This window comes from Myotis daubentonii, chromosome 10 (genome assembly GCF_963259705.1).
Source record: "Myotis daubentonii chromosome 10, mMyoDau2.1, whole genome shotgun sequence".
NCBI lineage: Eukaryota > Metazoa > Chordata > Mammalia > Chiroptera > Vespertilionidae > Myotis > Myotis daubentonii.
The window spans coordinates 50137343-50154802 of record NC_081849.1 but is presented as its reverse complement, the minus strand read 5'-3'; the positions used below and the strand labels follow the sequence as shown (position 1 = coordinate 50154802).

General features: G+C 40.7%; 1 protein-coding gene across 2 annotated transcripts in view; it reads left to right on the top strand.

Moving 5' to 3' along the window:
• Nucleotides 1-17460, top strand: part of SLC25A13 (solute carrier family 25 member 13) — a 164750-nt gene that overhangs the window by 125554 nt on the left and 21736 nt on the right. For both annotated transcript variants that reach the window (XM_059712379.1, XM_059712380.1), the window contains one exon: nt 14789-14929. In XM_059712379.1, coding sequence (XP_059568362.1) covers nt 14789-14929 — 141 coding nt within the window. The remainder of the gene's footprint in view (nt 1-14788; nt 14930-17460) is intronic.

Below are 17460 nucleotides of genomic sequence, written 5' to 3'. Positions count from 1 at the left end.
AAGGGGCCCCTAGCTCCTGGGACTGCCAGCTTCTACCGTGCCCAGCTCCCATCGCTGGCTCCACCCCTACTTCCTGCTATCACTGGCCAGGGCGGAAAAGGCACCTGATTCTCCGATCATGGCTGGGGGGCAGGGCAAAGGTGGCCCCAGGGCCGCCTTTGCCCTGCCCCCCAGTTCTTAGCTCCCCCCTGAGTTTCCGATCACTGTCAGTGGCAGGGGGCTTCTTCCTGCTTTCCCTTTCGCCTCCCTGCATTGTGCCTACATATGCAAATTAACCGCTATCTTGTTGGCAGTTAACTGCCAATCTTAGTTGGCAGTTAACTGCCAATCTTAGTTGGCAGTTAATTTGCATATAGCCCTGATTAGCCAATGAAAAGGTATCGTCGTACGCCAATTACCATTTTTCTCTTTTATTAGTGTAGATATTCCCTATGCTGTACATTACATCCCCATGACTATTTTATAATTATCAATTTGTACCTCTTTTAAAAATATATTTTTATTGATTTCAGAGAGGAAGGGAGAGGAAGGGAGAGATAGAAACATCAGTGATGAGAGGGAATCATTGATTGGCTGTCTTGTATATACCCCTACTGGGGATCCAGCCTGCAACCCAGGCATGTGCCCTGACCGGGAATTGAACCATGACCTTCTGGTTCATAGGTAGACGCTCAACCACTGAGCCATGCGAGCTGGGCTAATTCCTGCTTTTGTGATCTTTCTCTTCCCAGGCCTTTCTGTGGACATGTGGCCTCACAGTGCAGTTTTCTTAAGGCAGAGTTTTTATTTCTCTGTGCAAATCTCTGTGCACATATCCTAGTTATAAATATTGAATGACAAGAGGCTTACTCATTAAATTGAATTTCTATGGGGTTGCTCCTATGTAGCATGTCAAATAGCCAAGATTTATTATGTATTATGTTGATGCTAGGGAAATAAGGTCATTTTTTAAATGCTCACATCTTTATAATTCATTTGTAGTTTAATGAAAATCTAATTGTTAGTTGTATCAAATTTTATTATTGCTATTATTTGGAATAATCTCTGGGGTGTTTTTTCTGCCTACTCTGAAGAATATAAGACCATATTGTAAGGGTTTCTTTTTGTTTCTGGGTTTGTTTTTTGTTGTTGTTGTTCATCAATAGTAATTTCTATTTTAGTAGATGACTTACAGCAAGAGTAAGTGAATTAAATTAACCTTGCTTTTAAAAGCTTTACATTATTTACAATGCTTTTCATTCATTTTCATGTCTTTATAAACTTAAAACATACATATTTTAGTTGAGATCATATCACAGACATTTTCTATATTTCAATATGTTATAATTATGATTTTTAATTATGAAAAGAATAATCATATTAAAGCTATGGTAGAAAACAAAGCAAAATAAACTGCCCATATTTCCTCAATTCTAATAGGATAAATTTTCTTAATTTGTACTTAAGGTTTATTCCTGTTTTCCAACTCTACTGACTCTAAGGCTTAGAGTCTATTTCAGGTATTATGTATGGCCTGTTGTCTTGTTAGGCAGGGCCCTGCTGCCCTGGCTGGGTGACTCAGTTGGTTGATTCCCAATCAGGTTGTTTCACAAGAAAGGGTCTCCATGCTCACTCAGTGAAGGAACCAACCTAAATATTTCCTGTTTATTTTGTTTCTCAGAATGGCAGATAAATGAACCACCAGATATATATAGAATCTTAAGACTAGGATGAGGGTAAACAGCGTGGGGTATTTGCTATAGCTTATTCATTATTGCCTATGTCTTTACTAGAAAATATTTTATTGAGTGGCTAACGGGAAATTATGATGTCAGAGTCATGAAGGAATCATATAAAAGAGTTGCTTTAAAGCAAAAAGAGACTAACAATAATGACATACTACTGCACACCTGTTAGAATGGCTAAGTTCTGAGACACTGACAATAGAAGGCAAAGTATGAATGGGTGATTGTGATTTGTCAATCACTTGTAATACATGTACCAGTCTGGTGGGGGATGTTGATAATGGGGAAGCTATGCATGTGTGGGGCAGGGGGCATATGGAAAACCTCTATGCCTGAAACTGCTCTAAAAAACAAAGTCTTTAAAAAACAGAGAAAGAGAGAGCCAATAACTAGCAAAAAAAAAAAAAAAAAAAATTAACCATGGCAATATCTAAATTTGGAGGTTTTTGAGAAGCCAATGAGGCATCTCCATCACATTTTGCCCAGAAAGTCTTCTGGGACAGGAGTGGGACTAAGGCACTGGGCTGGAATAAGAATTATGTGGCCTGCCTGCTTCTATAGAATGTTCTTTCTCTAGACTTCTACTTGGACTCTGGGCAAAAATAAAGAGATAGCTGATGACACCGAGGGTTCATAGGGGTGACCTACCTGCCCAAGGGCTGCTTCGGGTGGTTCAGAAATGTCATCGTACCAGAGGAAAGTTCAACTTGTGATGGACACTGAGCCAGTGAGGTGTCTCCTTTGTGTTTCCCTCCCTTCCCCTTTTTGGGGAATGTCTTAGAGTTGTTTGATTTAACACAGTTCCAATGTCAGGCCATCCTGGTTTTCTAATAAATGGGGGAGGGGCTTGTTGTGATTAAAATATGAAGACAGATTGGGTCACAGCTCTCATACAGTTAAGGTACTATAGACACTGAAGGTCTGTGAATCATTAAACGATTCTGGTCATAGTAGTCAAAAGAGACATGTCTGCCAGGCAGAGCCCACATGTGAACATATTTGACAAGTCTGTAACGTAATGGTTTTTTAGTGTCAAACAGATTCTACTTTGGTTTCTTGGCCTGGTTTCTATGGTCCTATGAAAACCCTACGATAGCGATTTTCAACTGGCGTGCTGCAAGAATTTTTAAAACATGCAATACCTGATGATGTAGTCAGGGCCATTGCCTCATTTCCCTAAGACTGTCAAATGAAAAAATGGCAAAAGCCAACACAATAATAACTGACCGGTGTGAATGAATCAAAATGATACCTTTTTTTTTTTTTTTTCAGATCAGCAAAAAGTATATTTTTTTGGTGTGCCACAGAATTTTAGTAATTAGGTTGTGTGCACCATGATGAAAAAGGTTGAAAATCACTGCCCTATGAAGTTGAAAATGTGAAATTTAATATTTATAAAAGGTGTAAACAGTGTAGCCTTTTTCTGCCTTACCATGCAGTTAAGAAACTAAGAACAGGACATTTCAATTTGGTGCCTGTCTCAAAAACAATCAAGTGGTGAGAATCTATTCTCTTTTCAAAGTTCTTAAAAATGTAATGACAGATTTTTATTTTTTTTTTACATCAGAGCTTAATTTACACACCAAATCAAGGGAGAAGTTTCTGTATTGCTTTATCAGAGATGTACAATTATTTACAGCCTAACTAGGTATATGCTAGTTTGCTAGGGCTGCCATAACAAAGGACCACAGGCTACGTGGTGACTTAAATAACAGAAATTTGCTTTCTTACACTTATGGGAGCTAGTAGTCCAAGATCAAGGTGTCTGTGGATTCGGTTTCTTCCGAACGTCCTTTGCTTTGCTTGCAGATGGCCATGTTCTCACTATGTCCTCACATGGTTTCCCCGCCCCCCTTCTGACTGTGTATTGTCTGTATCATAATCTCTTCCTCTTATAAGGACTCCAGTCTGATATGACCAGAGTCCTTATGACCCATACGACTTCATTTTACCCTAAATTACCTTGTTAAAGGTCCAACCTCCATATAGTCTCATTCTGTGATGCCAGGTTAGGATTTCAACACATAAAATTTGGAGGGACACAATTCAGCCAATAACACTAGGGGTCAAAATAAAGTTTTTTTTCTCAGCTGCCAGGATGGACTCCTTCCTAATTACAGAAGTGGATTAAGCTCTAGCGAGGGCACCAGGTCTGACATTTCCATGCAGAGCTGGATGGAGCCAGTGGCCTCTGGGCCACATGCTCCTTCAAGTTTGCTGGCATCTCTGTGGGTTGGTCAGTGCTTGTTTTTAGTGCTTCTGAACATCAGTTGACTGCTTTCGGGGATTGCATTTTAATTTTATTTACTTACTTAAAATATATTTTTATTGATTTCAGAGAGGAAGGGAGAGGGAGATAGAAACATCAATGATGGGAATCATTGATTGGCTGCCTGTTGCATGCCCCTACTGGGGATCGAGCCCACAACCCAGGCGCCTTGACCAGGAATTGAACCGTGACCTCCTGGTTCATAGGTCGCATTTAACCACTGAGCCACACCAGGTGGGCAAGCACTGCATTTTATTTAATTTATCCACCGCTCTCTGCCGACTATCTGTTTTCTACCTGCAGTCTTTATATATGATGATAATACCGGTACTACATACAAATTATTTTCAAGTCTCCATTTAACACTGAGTTATTAAGAGGGTAAATGGAAAATATGTCAAAGCTTAGATTTCTTAAGAAATCTTTATTTTTCAATATATTAAAAAATCAAATAGCGTCATCACATGAATATTCATTTTATATGTAATGAAAATCACTAGATATTTACTAGTGTAGGCCTTTTTTGTAGTAACAAATTTATTTGTATCTAAATAATCAAAATAATGGACTTGGGTTTTAGTTTTTAAAAAATTCATATTTCATAACTTCGTGTTAATCTATTTTTGACACATGTAAGCACACATTTTAGAATGTCAGTGTGCAATTATATATTCTTAGCACATGTCATTTGTGAAAAGCACTTTAAATCTAAGTACATTCAATTGAGCATAATTAAAATATCAAGATACATATTCTTCATATACATTTTGCCACTTAATTTTTAAGTAGCTATAAGTATCTACCATGTGAATTCAAATTAAAGAGAGGTGATTAAATTACAGTTATCGTTAATGCTTTTTAAAATATAGCAGGAATTACACTATGTTAAAAAATATACTGCTGTTTTCTGTGGACAGCAGAATAATGACGAAATTGATTTTTTTTAAATACAGGACTGTTAATCTTCTCTGCATATTCTCCAGATTTGCCTCTAATGGTTGTGTGTATGTGGGGGAGGGATCATAAGAAAGCATGCTTTTCATCATGTGGGATTTATTTGACTCAGCTTCCTAGGTCATGAGAAAGAATGTTCAGGGATACTATCTTGATTAGTGAAGCATTGGAGAAAGGCTTGTTTAGTTCCTAACAGGTAAAAGAAAATGGTTTATGGGGAAGTATGAACTGATCCATTTGGTAATATATTTAGATATTTTATGTCATTTCCTGTAGTTATAATAATGAGCAGTCAGCCCTGGCAAGTCATTTTTAAGGCACGTACAGCCTTAAAACATACTTGTGCCCTTGCTGGTGTGGCTCAGTTGGTTGGGTATCATACTGTATACTGAGGGGTTGCTGGTCTGATTCCTGTGCAGGAGGTGGCCCATCGATGTTCTGCTCTCACATCTATGTTTCTCTCCCTCTCCCTTTCTTTCTAAAAATCAATTTTAAAAATCTTTTAAAAATCAATAAAAAACAAAGCATACTTTTTCACAATTATTAGACCTAAAGTATGTTAAGGTCATTTTTGTGAAGGTCACTATTCTTAGAGTGGAAAAATTGGGCAGTACATTAGGATTGTGTTGCCTTTCTAAATATGTTATTTCTTGAAATTCTTGTTTTTTAAAAAAGAAATAGATACATCATGTCCTACAGTAAAATTATCTATGCATAATCAGGAGTGTTAACAATGAAGTAAATCATTATAGAGCTTGGCAAGAGGAGTTGGGATGGCAATATTGTGAAAAAGAAACAGAGAAATAAAGCTTACCAAGCATCTGCGATAGAAGCCACACTTCAGGTTATGTGCAGACTGTCTGTCTAGCTCATTTCAGAGGGGAGGTATTGGAAGAAAAAATCTATATTTTACTCCTAGCCATGAGGACTGTGTCATGAAAAGATTATAGACCCCTCTTCATTTGAGAGGTCTGGTGCTAGGGGTTCCTGCTGACAAAGTTGCAGCGTCCACAGTCCCGTTTCCTTTCTGGTTGCTCTCGTGGACTTTGGCAGGAATCACAACAGCTAAATCCGTCATATGGAAATGGGAACTATCGTTTGCATTGGTAGCGGGATGAGGCATCCAGCATCCACTTGGGATAGCTTTAAAAGCTCCCCAAATCAGAACTTGATCTTGACCATTAAGGGTCATTGTGTTGCCTTCACTTCCAGCAGTCGTGTTACCTGGTCAGAAGGATGCACACTGCCTCGTTTCAGCACTGGGGCACCTTTTGGGTTACACACAGTTTAGCCTCCCTTTCAGTCCCTTTGTGACAGTGGTTCACGTTTTCAAGGTGATTTGCCAGTGTTGGGGGCAGCCCACACCTGAATGGAGCTGCAGACACCAGACCCACAAACATAGTGTGGTGGAATATGCTAGTTACCCAATCAGGTTACAATCTAGCCATTGACATTTTTACAGCTCCTCCAGTAGGGTATGGCTAACTATTTCTCAGTAACAAAAGTATTTCAGAAGTAAAAACGCCCACAATTTATTGAATGTCAGCTTAAATTTAATTATGTTGAACTTTACTACATCACCCATCACTCACTAAGGTGTGTTCTTCTCCTTCTCCCCTTCTTTTTTTTTTTACCTGATATAGCTACTGCCTATTAATCCTCAGTATAACTGTGCTTTGCTCAGAAAGAAAGTTTAACTTACAGGTTTCCAGGGAAAGGAACATTTGAGAACGCATTCGTACTGATATTAAAGGAGTTTGGTAAGTTAGGTTCACCTACATAGAGTTCTATCCTATATTAATTCATCGTAATCAATACCATTGATTGAGCACTACAGAAGGCTAGGGACTGGGATAAGTTCTTCAGGTGTGTGTTCATTTAATCCACACATACTCCTGTAAATAACAGCTAGGATAAGTGCTTCATGAGGGTGGGATCTTTGTCGGTCTTGTTCACGCCTACTATCGAGTGGACACAGAGTATTTATTGAAAGCATGAAGAGCAGTAATGTGAATGTGCCCATTTTACAGATGGCATCAGTTTGGAGTGGGTAGGTTCAGAAGTTTGCCAAAGCTTAGGCTGTCAGCCATGGTGCCATATGACTCCCAACAGTGCCTCATTTCTTGACCCATTGCTCTGTGTCAGTCACCATGCTAGAGAGTTAGTACTTGCTGCCTTAGGAAGGCCTCAGAGTGAGTCTGAATTGGTGTCAGTCTGTGGTCCAAATGAGAGATCTAAGTTAGCAAAGAAGTGCTGTAGGTCACAGACAAGGAAGTGAAAAAGCCCAATTAAAATCCAGGTTCCTGTGACTCCATTGCTATTATCCTGAGCCTCTGTGCTATATTTAGGTAAAAACTCACACCAGTATAATTATTTTGTAAGCCCTTCTGAGTGAAATTAAAAATATGTACTAGTTTTACATGTCTGAGTTTGAACTATTCCTCAAGGATTCAGACTTGGCATGATTTAGGGATTTTACTGCCTAAGGGCCTGGGGCTTCCTTATGATTTATTGCCAAATCTACAAAGAAAAGTTTGATGCATCTGATGAAAGTCTACCATATTGTACCTGGGGGGAAAAACCTCTCTTCCATATTTCTTGATGTACTTTAGTATCTCTGAGTCATTTATCTCTTCCAGAGAGAGTCCCTTTAAGTCACAGGAATTCAAGTGTAAGTGATCAGGTTAACCCAAGATTCAGGCAGATACTCCATTTAAACAAGAAAGAAGAAAAAAAAAAAGCAACTGAAAACGAATCGTTTTCAAGCACAGACTTTTTGACACTCAGAAAATCAATAGAATGGTTCTGAGCTTGAGTTAGGATTCAGGCCAGCCTTGGGTTCAAATTCTCTCTCTTCTTTGAACAGAGTTCTGTGCTTTTGTGTTATCTCCAGAGTGGCAGATGGAATGGGACAGTGGAGTCCTGTACTGGGCTGACTTTCCCTCTGCTAGGAGAGACCTCATAGGTCAGGACCCATGGTTTGAAGAATATAGGCATTGCAAAAAAAATCCTTGCAAAATCCTTACAAAACTGGTCAGTGAGAATTCCCTTACCAGCCTTTGAATTTTATGCAACAAAATCTTGGCCTCTCATTTACCTTCAGACTTTTACATTCTTGTGGGACCTCTTGGTTAACAACCTGTTCTATAACTAAAGAGTAAAAAGAACAACTCCTGAAGCAAGAGGTGATACGAGCTGGAGATTCTTGCAGAACAATGGATTAACTGTATTCTGCTTCGAACTCTATGGGACTGATGCAAAAATGGATCAAAACCAGTCCCCTAGTCAAGATTAGGAAACCACAGTGAATCAGGATGCTCCCAGATACATGAGTTGGGCAGAAAGGGACTCCTGGCTACAGATAGAAGGTCTGCTCTACCATTGACTATGCCACCGAACAGCACTTAAATACCTTTTCAAGGAATTTAAGGCCCAACGTATCTCGATTTCTTTAATTTACTTAGTCTTGGACTACATTTTAAAAAATCGCTGACTCCAGCTGAAACCGGTTTGGCTCAGTGGATAGAGCGTCGGCCTGCGGACTGAAGGGTCCCAGGTTCGATTCCGGTCAAGGACATGTACCTGGGTTGCGGGCACATCCCCCATGGGGGGCGTGCAGGAGGCAGCTGATCGATGTTTCTCTCTCATCGATGTTTCTAACTCTCTATCTCTCTCCCTTCCTCTCTGTAAAAAAAACAATCGCTGACTCTGTGTGTGTTAACGTATACTGATGCAAGGTTCTCCATATGACATTTTGTTCAGAATATGTCTGTCTTTAAACATCTTTAAGAAAACTTGTTGAGATTTAGGAAGATTGCTTTGAATTTTAAATGAATTTATGGAAAATATTGACACCTTTTCAACATTTAACTATTATATTCATTTATAGGAGGGTTGACATTTTTTACATTTGCATTTTAAATTAATCTACTGGAAAATTGACAACAACATTGAATCTTCTGGTCTAAGTATAATACTTGTTTCTCTAGTATTCAAATACTTATGTCCCTTTTTTAAAAAAATCTATATTTTTCTTCATTTTACTTGTAGACATTTCATGTTGGACTATTACTAATTAATGGTACTTACAAAATAATGTTAATGTGAAAGATATTTTGGTATAGTGGTTCCATATTTTTCCTCTAAAGATATAATTAATGTGTGTTTTTATTCTCACCTGAGGATATGTTTCTGTTAATTTTAGAGAGAGAGGAAGGGGAAGGGGGCAGACGAGAGAGAGAGAGAGAGAGAGAGTCATCTATGTGAGAGAGAAACATTGATCCATTACGTCCCGTAAGCACCTTGACTGGGGATCGAACCCACAACCTAGGTATATGTCCTGACCAGAAATCAAACTTGCAACCCAACCTTTTGGTGTATAGGATGATGCTCCAGTTGACCAACCTGGTGAGGGTGATATATAATGTCTTTGACTATCAGGTTCCTTTTTAAAAAAATACTATATATATATATATATATATCTCCAGACTGATGCTAATATTCAAGACTAATAGAGTAAGTAATAAAATGTCCTTGTTCAGAACCTGGTAGTAGCCTGGGTACAAACCCATCTAGCACTGTTATTCCTCACATGGTCTTTTCTCTGTACACATAGGTGTCTGTATCTCTTGTTATAAACACTTCAGTCACATTGGATTAGGATCCACCCATATGACCTCATTTTTACTTTAATTACCTCATTGAAGGCCTTGTCTCCAAATATAATCACATTCTGACTCCCTAAGAGGTAGTATTTCACTGTTTAAATTTTTGTGGAACACAATTCAACCCAGAACAGTTGCCTTAATCTTTCTATGCCTCCATTTCCTCTTAAGTAAAATCTGGAAAAAATACCACTGCTTGAGTGGACTGAAGATTTACATATAAATACTTGCAAAGCAATATGCTGATAGTCCATAATGGATGCTTAATGAATATTTATTACTTTACTCCTATTTCAAGCTGCTTGAGAACAGAAACGCTTTCTCACTCATCCTGTGTCCTCACAGTTCCTAGGACAAACTTTGAACACGATTGCTTATAAATATTTGTTGGGCAAACATATAAATGAATGATTAGATCGCAGAAACAAGTCTGCAGTAGTGTATGCATTTCTCTTTAGATGGGCCCAGATACTGGGTAGTAACTAAAATTTCAGTAACAAAGAATGTTCCAGGAAACCTGTGGAGAAGTCAGTGTCCCCACTGTAAATATAATATTGCCCCATAGGGCCAGTTCCAGTATGGAAAATCTTCCCCTGTCCTCAGTGCCTCAGACTCCAGAAAGTCACAGGGAAATGATTTGTGACAAAATTGCACACACACAAAAAGAACAGCATCTTCACACAGCCAGAGCTCTCGAGTGATGAGGGACACAAAGACATGGCGCACAATAGGTGTTCCTGTCCTCGGATTCGGCTGCCTTTGATCTCTGCAAAGGAGGAACCCAGGCAAGGTACTGTGAATGGATAATAGACCAGGAGCCAGCAGAGCAGCAGGCAGTGTGCTCAGTGATCAAGTCATGGTGATGCCCAGACACCGTGCATCTGATGATAAGCATCTTCTCCTGGTGCCTTGGAGTCTCATTTCCTTCCAGCTTGACTCCAAAGGACCCATTCATCTCTGGCACCCCGACAATGTGCCATGCGGAGTCTGTAGGTTCTTTCTTTCTGAGCCCACCAGAGGTAACGAGGACATCATTATTTTTCCCCTGGTATCACTACACTCTTTCTTCCCACTGTTTCTGTTCCCTGCAGCTCTCTGGGGTGGATTTGACTTCTGTATCATCCTTAGAGATTAGAATTCCCTTTGTTGTGCTGAAAGAACTGGTATCTATGGTTTGGCTTGGGGTTTGGGGAGTTGAGTCTACATTCTTATTTTAGTGTATATAATGTTAACGTTTATAGGTATTAGTAAAGATACAAGAAAATGAAAAAGGCATCAATTCTATACCTAAGAATTATACCCTTTAATAATGGCACCACTTGGATATGGATGAAAAGTTTGTTATGAGATCAGATGTAAAACATCTAAAAGTCACAGAGGGCTAGAATTTGAAATCACAACTTGAAATAGGCCCTATAAAGCAATCTCGGGATCGAAAGGGATGCTAGAGGTGATGGCGGTGAACTGAAATGATTCTCAGCTCCCTTGTACATCCAATCACTTAGGACCATTTTCAAAGGGCAGATGCAGAAATTCTCTATTAATTTGTCTGGAATTGGGTCTAGAAATTTTTTTAATTTTATTGACAGTATTTTACAGATGCCTTCCCCTTTCCTCCCTCCCTTTACCCTCCTCTACCAGGCTCCTGCCCCACCCTGCCTTCCCCACACTGTTGTCTGTGTCCACGGGCCATGCATATATAGGGTGTCCCAAAATTCACGCAAGAAGTAATTTTGATAGAAAACACAGGTGTATAGTTAAAAATTGTAAATTTTTTATTGATTCATAAAATATACAGTATAGGATTAAGTATGGAATAGCACATCGGGTAAATGGCCTCCACGGCTTTGCTGGCACATAAGCAAAGCCGTGGTCTTCATTGGTCTTCATTGTCCCTGCTCCTGGGCCATAATTGGTACTTGGTAATGCTTATCAAATTGAAGGGATTGAAATCAACGGGCAACAGATATTAGAATCTGATTCAATAAACCAAGTAAAATTAGGCCTTTATTTTTTGTTGTTGTTGTTGTTAATGCTCACGCAAAATTCAAATCTTGCGTGAATTTTGGGACACCCTATATAAGTTCTTTAGTTAATCGCTTCCTGCCCCCTCCCCCCTCCCCCCTCTGAGATCTGTCAGTCTGTTACATGCTTCCATGTCTTTGGATCTGTTTAGCTTGTCAGTTATTTTGTTCATTAGATTCCACATATGAGTGAGATCCTGCGATACTTGTCTTTCTCTGACTGACTTATTTCACTTAGCATAATGTTCTTCAGGTCCCTTCATGCTGTCTTAAATGGTTAGAGGGTCTCCATTTTTACAGCTGCATAGTATTCCATGCTGTAAATGTAGCACAACATTTTTATCCACTCATCTTCTGATGGGCACTTGAGCTGTTTCCAAATCTTAGCTATTGTAAATAAAGCTTCTATGAACACAGGGCTGCACATATTCTTTCTGATTGGTGTTTCAGGATTCTTAGGATATATTCCTAGAAGTGGGATTGCTGGGTCAAATAGCAGTTTCAATTTTAATTTTTTGAGGAAACTCCATACTGTGTTTGATAATGGCTGTACCAGTCTGCATTCCCACCAGCAGTGCACGAGGGTTCTAGAAGTCATTATATTTTAAAGCTCTGAGAGCGATTATAACATGCAGTCAGGAAGGAGAACCGTTAATTTAGGAGCTGGAGGAAACGACCAACGTGTTTGAAGTCACTGCTATGTCTTGAGCACTGTGCTGGCTGCAACACCACCACCATCTCCTTGATCCTCACAAGAAGTGAGATCGTTTGACAAATAGGGGAATAGGGGCAGAAGCTTGGTCCTCATTAGGGACACTCAGCTCCCTCCTTCCCTGCTGTTGGCAATACTTGTAAGTATGCCCTGAGTTCCTGCTTTGTTCTTCAAGATCAGTGTGCACTGACCACTTTCCATTCTACCCTTGAGCTTTCAGAAATCAGCCTCAGGCTAATTCGAACTCAGCAAATCTTTCTGAGCAATCCTGCCCCCAGAAAATGATTTTTTAATTTTTACTTATTTTCACAACTTGAGAGCCCAGGTCAGAAGCACAGACATAATCTTTACTGTGCGCTCAGCACTGTTACTAGGTCAGGTCCATTTCATCTCTTCATCCTGCCACACTGAATTCCCCTCATGTCATGTGGAGAGGGGCAGGAGCAAACCCACAAAATACTCAAGGGCTGTAGCAGGCGGGGCTTGGTCTTCTGCCTGCCTGCTTGGAGCACAGCCTGGCTGCTCTGGGCCCTGGAGGAGTGGGAGCAGAATGCCTTTGTGGGGACCAGAGCACACCAGCTCCTGGATGTGCTCACCTCCTTCCCACTTTAGAAGGGCCTTTCTTGGGCCCGTCTCTTGATGAATCCAACCCAGGTTTCTTCTACCAAGATTACTTGGTCCAGCTCCTTAGAGTCACCTAGGAGAGATGCAGGTGATGGGCAAAGCACAGCAGAAGCGCGTATGGCAGTGTGGCAGTCTAGACTCAGGAGCCCTCCGCTGCCTTCTGTCTAAACCGTCGTAGTGTTTAATAGAGAAAGTGGAAACTCTCCGGTCTGTTTTCAAGAACACGTGTGTCTTGATTAAGGTACGAAGTTGGTAAAAATGGAAAAGCAATTTGATTTAGGAGTTAATGAATGAACATTTTGGGGTAGGGGGAGGTTGCCGTGTATATTACGTAAGTTAGGCAGAAGTATTTATGTTTCCTTATAGAAGTAACACATGATCTGTGTAGAAGAAATAAAACAAATACAGCAGAAAAGAAAAGAAGCCATTTGTAATCTGCCACCTCAGAAGCACTGCTCTGGTGTGTCTCTCCCACATGATGTTTAGGCAGAGCTGGGGCAGGTGTCCACGCATTGACACACAGGAGAGTTTTCACTTCACAGAATATAGTGAGCAGCCGCCATAATTTTTTATGGGCAGGATAGCCTCTCGTGGCACAAGCATACATACGTTCATTTAGTCCTCACCTTACTGTTGGATATTTATGTTCCTAATTTTTATTCCTAGGTGTTATCAACAATACTTCAGAGACCATTGTTGTAGCTGGTTTTGATTAGTGCAGGCCATTTTGTCCGGGTGTGTGCATTGGTTAATAGGATCAAAGGCTCTAGCAAGAAGTAGTTGGAGATGATATTGACCCAAATTGTGCCCGTTGCCATGGCGGCATCTCTAAGCTGCATTGCCGTGTCTGTGGTCTAGTTTGGTGCATTCGCTACCTAATAAAAACTCTGAACTATAACTGTGTGTCAACCTTAGCTCGAATGGTATAAAAATGTAATATATTTGTGACAAGGAATAACAAGTTGAAGTACAGTAAGAAGGAATGTAATTGCTTATGATAAATACAGGCTTAGCTTCAAAATAGCGAGCTTAAAATTTCCCTTAGAGTGCACTTTAAAGATTTCCACTGATGATCTCGGAGGAGTGGCACCCAGCCATTGCTGGGATGAAATAGCACACGTTGTTCAAAGTTGGGGCCATAATTGATTTAATGCATATTTTTACTACTTTGACATTTATCTTATATGAAAAGAATAATTCTATACACAGGGAATACATAAATAAAATTATAATACTATGTAACTCCAGAAAATAGTGTTTGATGATTGGCCTGCTTTTTTAGGAGAAGAAAGAAATAGCTTTCATCTAAGTTTGCATGTTTCCGGGGTCATTGAGGAAATCATGGAGTCCATCATGGGAGGACCTGTGTCCTCCCTGCCCCCCTCCCATCCTGATGGCAGATCTGTGTCTCGTCATTTGGATACTGTTGGATTTCCATTTTATTGCTGCCTTTGTGACCTTGGCTTTGAGCTCTGGTGAGGCCAACAGAGGTCTCTCTGTTTTCAGCTAAGTCTCTGGTCTTTGCTTTCCTTCAACCTTCACACGAAGTAGTTAGGGCCCTCACCCTAAAATGACAAAGATTCCTTGAAGGGCAATCAACTGCCATCACAGGGCTCAAAGCCAAGGCCCCCTCGGCAGCAATTGTATTTTGATTCGAACTCATAATCACTAGCTGTTTTCATTGATGGGACAAGGACTGAAAATGCAGTCTCTTGAGGATAGAATATTAAGAGCTTCATTGAGGCGGATCACTCACCTCTTCCCGAACCATTTACCATGACCCTGCTTTGATAATACTTTTCTTTTTTCCTCTCTAGGCAGGTGGTTCCCAGGTGATCTTCACAAATCCTTTGGAAATCGTCAAGATCCGCTTGCAAGTGGCTGGGGAAATCACCACCGGTCCCCGAGTCAGTGCTCTGTCTGTCGTGAGGGACCTGGGGTTCTTTGGGATTTACAAGGTAACTTTCCTTTTGGTCATTTGTCTGACTGCGTGCTCATCTCCTAAACTAGTCACTGCTCACCAGCATGAAATCGATCCCTCACTTTTCCACACCTGGAAAAGGTCATTGCCATGTCTGTGGTCTAGTTTGGTGCATCCATAATAAAGATTCTGAACTATAGCTGCTGCAGTCCACAGGGCACCTTCATGCCAGCGAGAAGGTAGGTGCCCTTCCTGCCACCCACCAAAAAACTGTCCTTAGAAATACACAAATCAAGGATGGCTGGTGTGAATGACGCCCGCTGGCGCTGTTCAGCGCACAGCTCTTTGCAGCAACACTGGCTGGAGCCTTATTTGCATTTGTTATTGATACAACAATTCCTAATCCTCGGTGTTGTCCGCCATGAAGGATAGATGCATGAATCACAGGGCACCATCTTTCGGGAGGTATGCTGAGCTCAGTGTAAGGAGTCCACACCAGATCAAGAATGTATTTTCTGGTCCTATACATCTCAGCCCTGTCCATATGTATGGCTTGTCATAATTGTGTTGAATATTAACCGTTTTTCCTTTAGAAAATAGTCTTTCAGAAGGATTGGAATACCAAACTTTTAGAAATTTCTTAAAATTTGTGATCCACACTCCTCTCCCAAAGAAGGTATAATGGAATATACTAGAACTTGTTTCATATATGCCCAGCTATGATGCGCTAGCAAACATGAGGTGGTCATCATTTTTTAATGAGAAAAATTAAAAAAAATATTTTTCATGGCCAACTTGAATAAGTAAACCTTTAGGAATATAGGATGAGAAGGCCAATGTGTACTTAAAATAGTTTTCATTTATTTACATAAAATGTATGTGCCCTTGACTGGGAATTGAACCTGAGATCCCTCAGTGCACTGGCTGACACTGACCACGGAGCAGCACCGGCCAGGGCCACTTGATCTACTATTTGACTCAGTCACTCACATGGTTTTGCAGTGTTTCATCTTTATTCCAGGCTGGCACTTCTGTACTCTGTGGACATAACGCCAGGGCAGTTGTTTTCTTTTTCCTCTGCTCTCAGCTCACCCTGTAAAAACTTACACTGCTTTTTGGAGTGAACTTTAAATGCCTTGTTTGGACATTCAGCACAGCAAGTTGTGCGATCCCACCCCCACGTGCACTTTTGTAACCTTTCCTTTTTCACTCCTGTTTGCAGCTCAGTCACCGTGCTACACGTCAGTGTTAGTCATAGTTGGGGTTGTTTCAGGTACATTTGCCTTCCCCGTACTTAGTCAAGTGAGGGAAGCGCACCCCACATCCGAGACTTTGTAAGGGTCAAACATAATGGGATGCCCTCTTTCCCGGGGGTTAGTTTTAAGGGGGGTAGAGAACTTGCCTTATAGTTTGGAGTCTGTGGAGCTCTGGAATAAATATGCCGATTTTTCAAAAGTAGCCCTTAAAATGCTCAATCTGTGAGTGTTTGCGGTGGAACACAATATTCTAGCTATTTCATTTACCACATTATTGCCCAGCTGTAAGAAATAAACAGAATTGTCATGAGGCACAGCATGGATCATTTTGAAGTAGAAAAAAAAAATCAGCTTCTTTTCTAAATTTTTAGGTTCTTGCGGACTAGAACACAATGTAGCAGCATGTCATTTTGACAGGATGCCAAGCAGTCTTTCAACAGGTTGTCTAGTAAAAAACACTTAGGTACTGACGGTAGTGACTGCTATGGAAATGTCTAGATGGATAAAATGGTAGAAACTTGTTTGCTGACACCGAAACAGACTGTTCAACTACCTGCAAATGATACAAGACTGAGACTTAGTCCTTTTCATCTTCACGGTGTTTCATAATCTTAATCCCCTTTAACACCCCCTGGAAGTCCTTGGCCTCCTGATTTTGTAGTCAGGAGAACAGAGGCTGCCAACGGCAGTATCTGAGCCGAAATCGAGGCTCAGAAGTTTCTTGTTTCCACTTTTGTGCTAAAATTGCTTTCCTGAAATGAGCAGGATTGCTCAAGTTTGAGCAAGAGACCTCTCCCATATAAAGTTAGTTTAATTACTAGTCTGGTGGTTTAATCTAGTTCAGAGGCATTCCTCCGGGCTGGGTGCTGCTTTGGGTGCCTTGGTAATTACCATGGGAAGTCGCTGGCACTCCTGAGCTTCCGGAAACTTGATTTCATTGCACGAGAGTGATCTTGCCGTCCTGTCCTTTCTGCTGGCCAGTGGTGCCCTCAGCTGAATTCGCTAAGATTTGTAAGCCGGGATTCACTCTCATCGGAGGTCATCGGAGGTCACAGCTCCGTTCAGTCTGCTTGGGCTTCATTGCCTGCCCAGGTTGTCCTCGTTTATATCATCCCACATGCCAGCCTTAGGTTTGGTTTCCTGTGACTCTCTTCTCCAGGCGCCCCCACCCTACCCCACCTCTCCTTGGTCAGAAATCATATTAGCAACTCAATGTCCGAGGTTTTATGGTTGTCAGAGCTTTGCTTTGCCATGTCATTGACGTCTTTGTTGTTGTAGGGTAGGACTTCTTGGTCATAAAGCTCTTCACTGA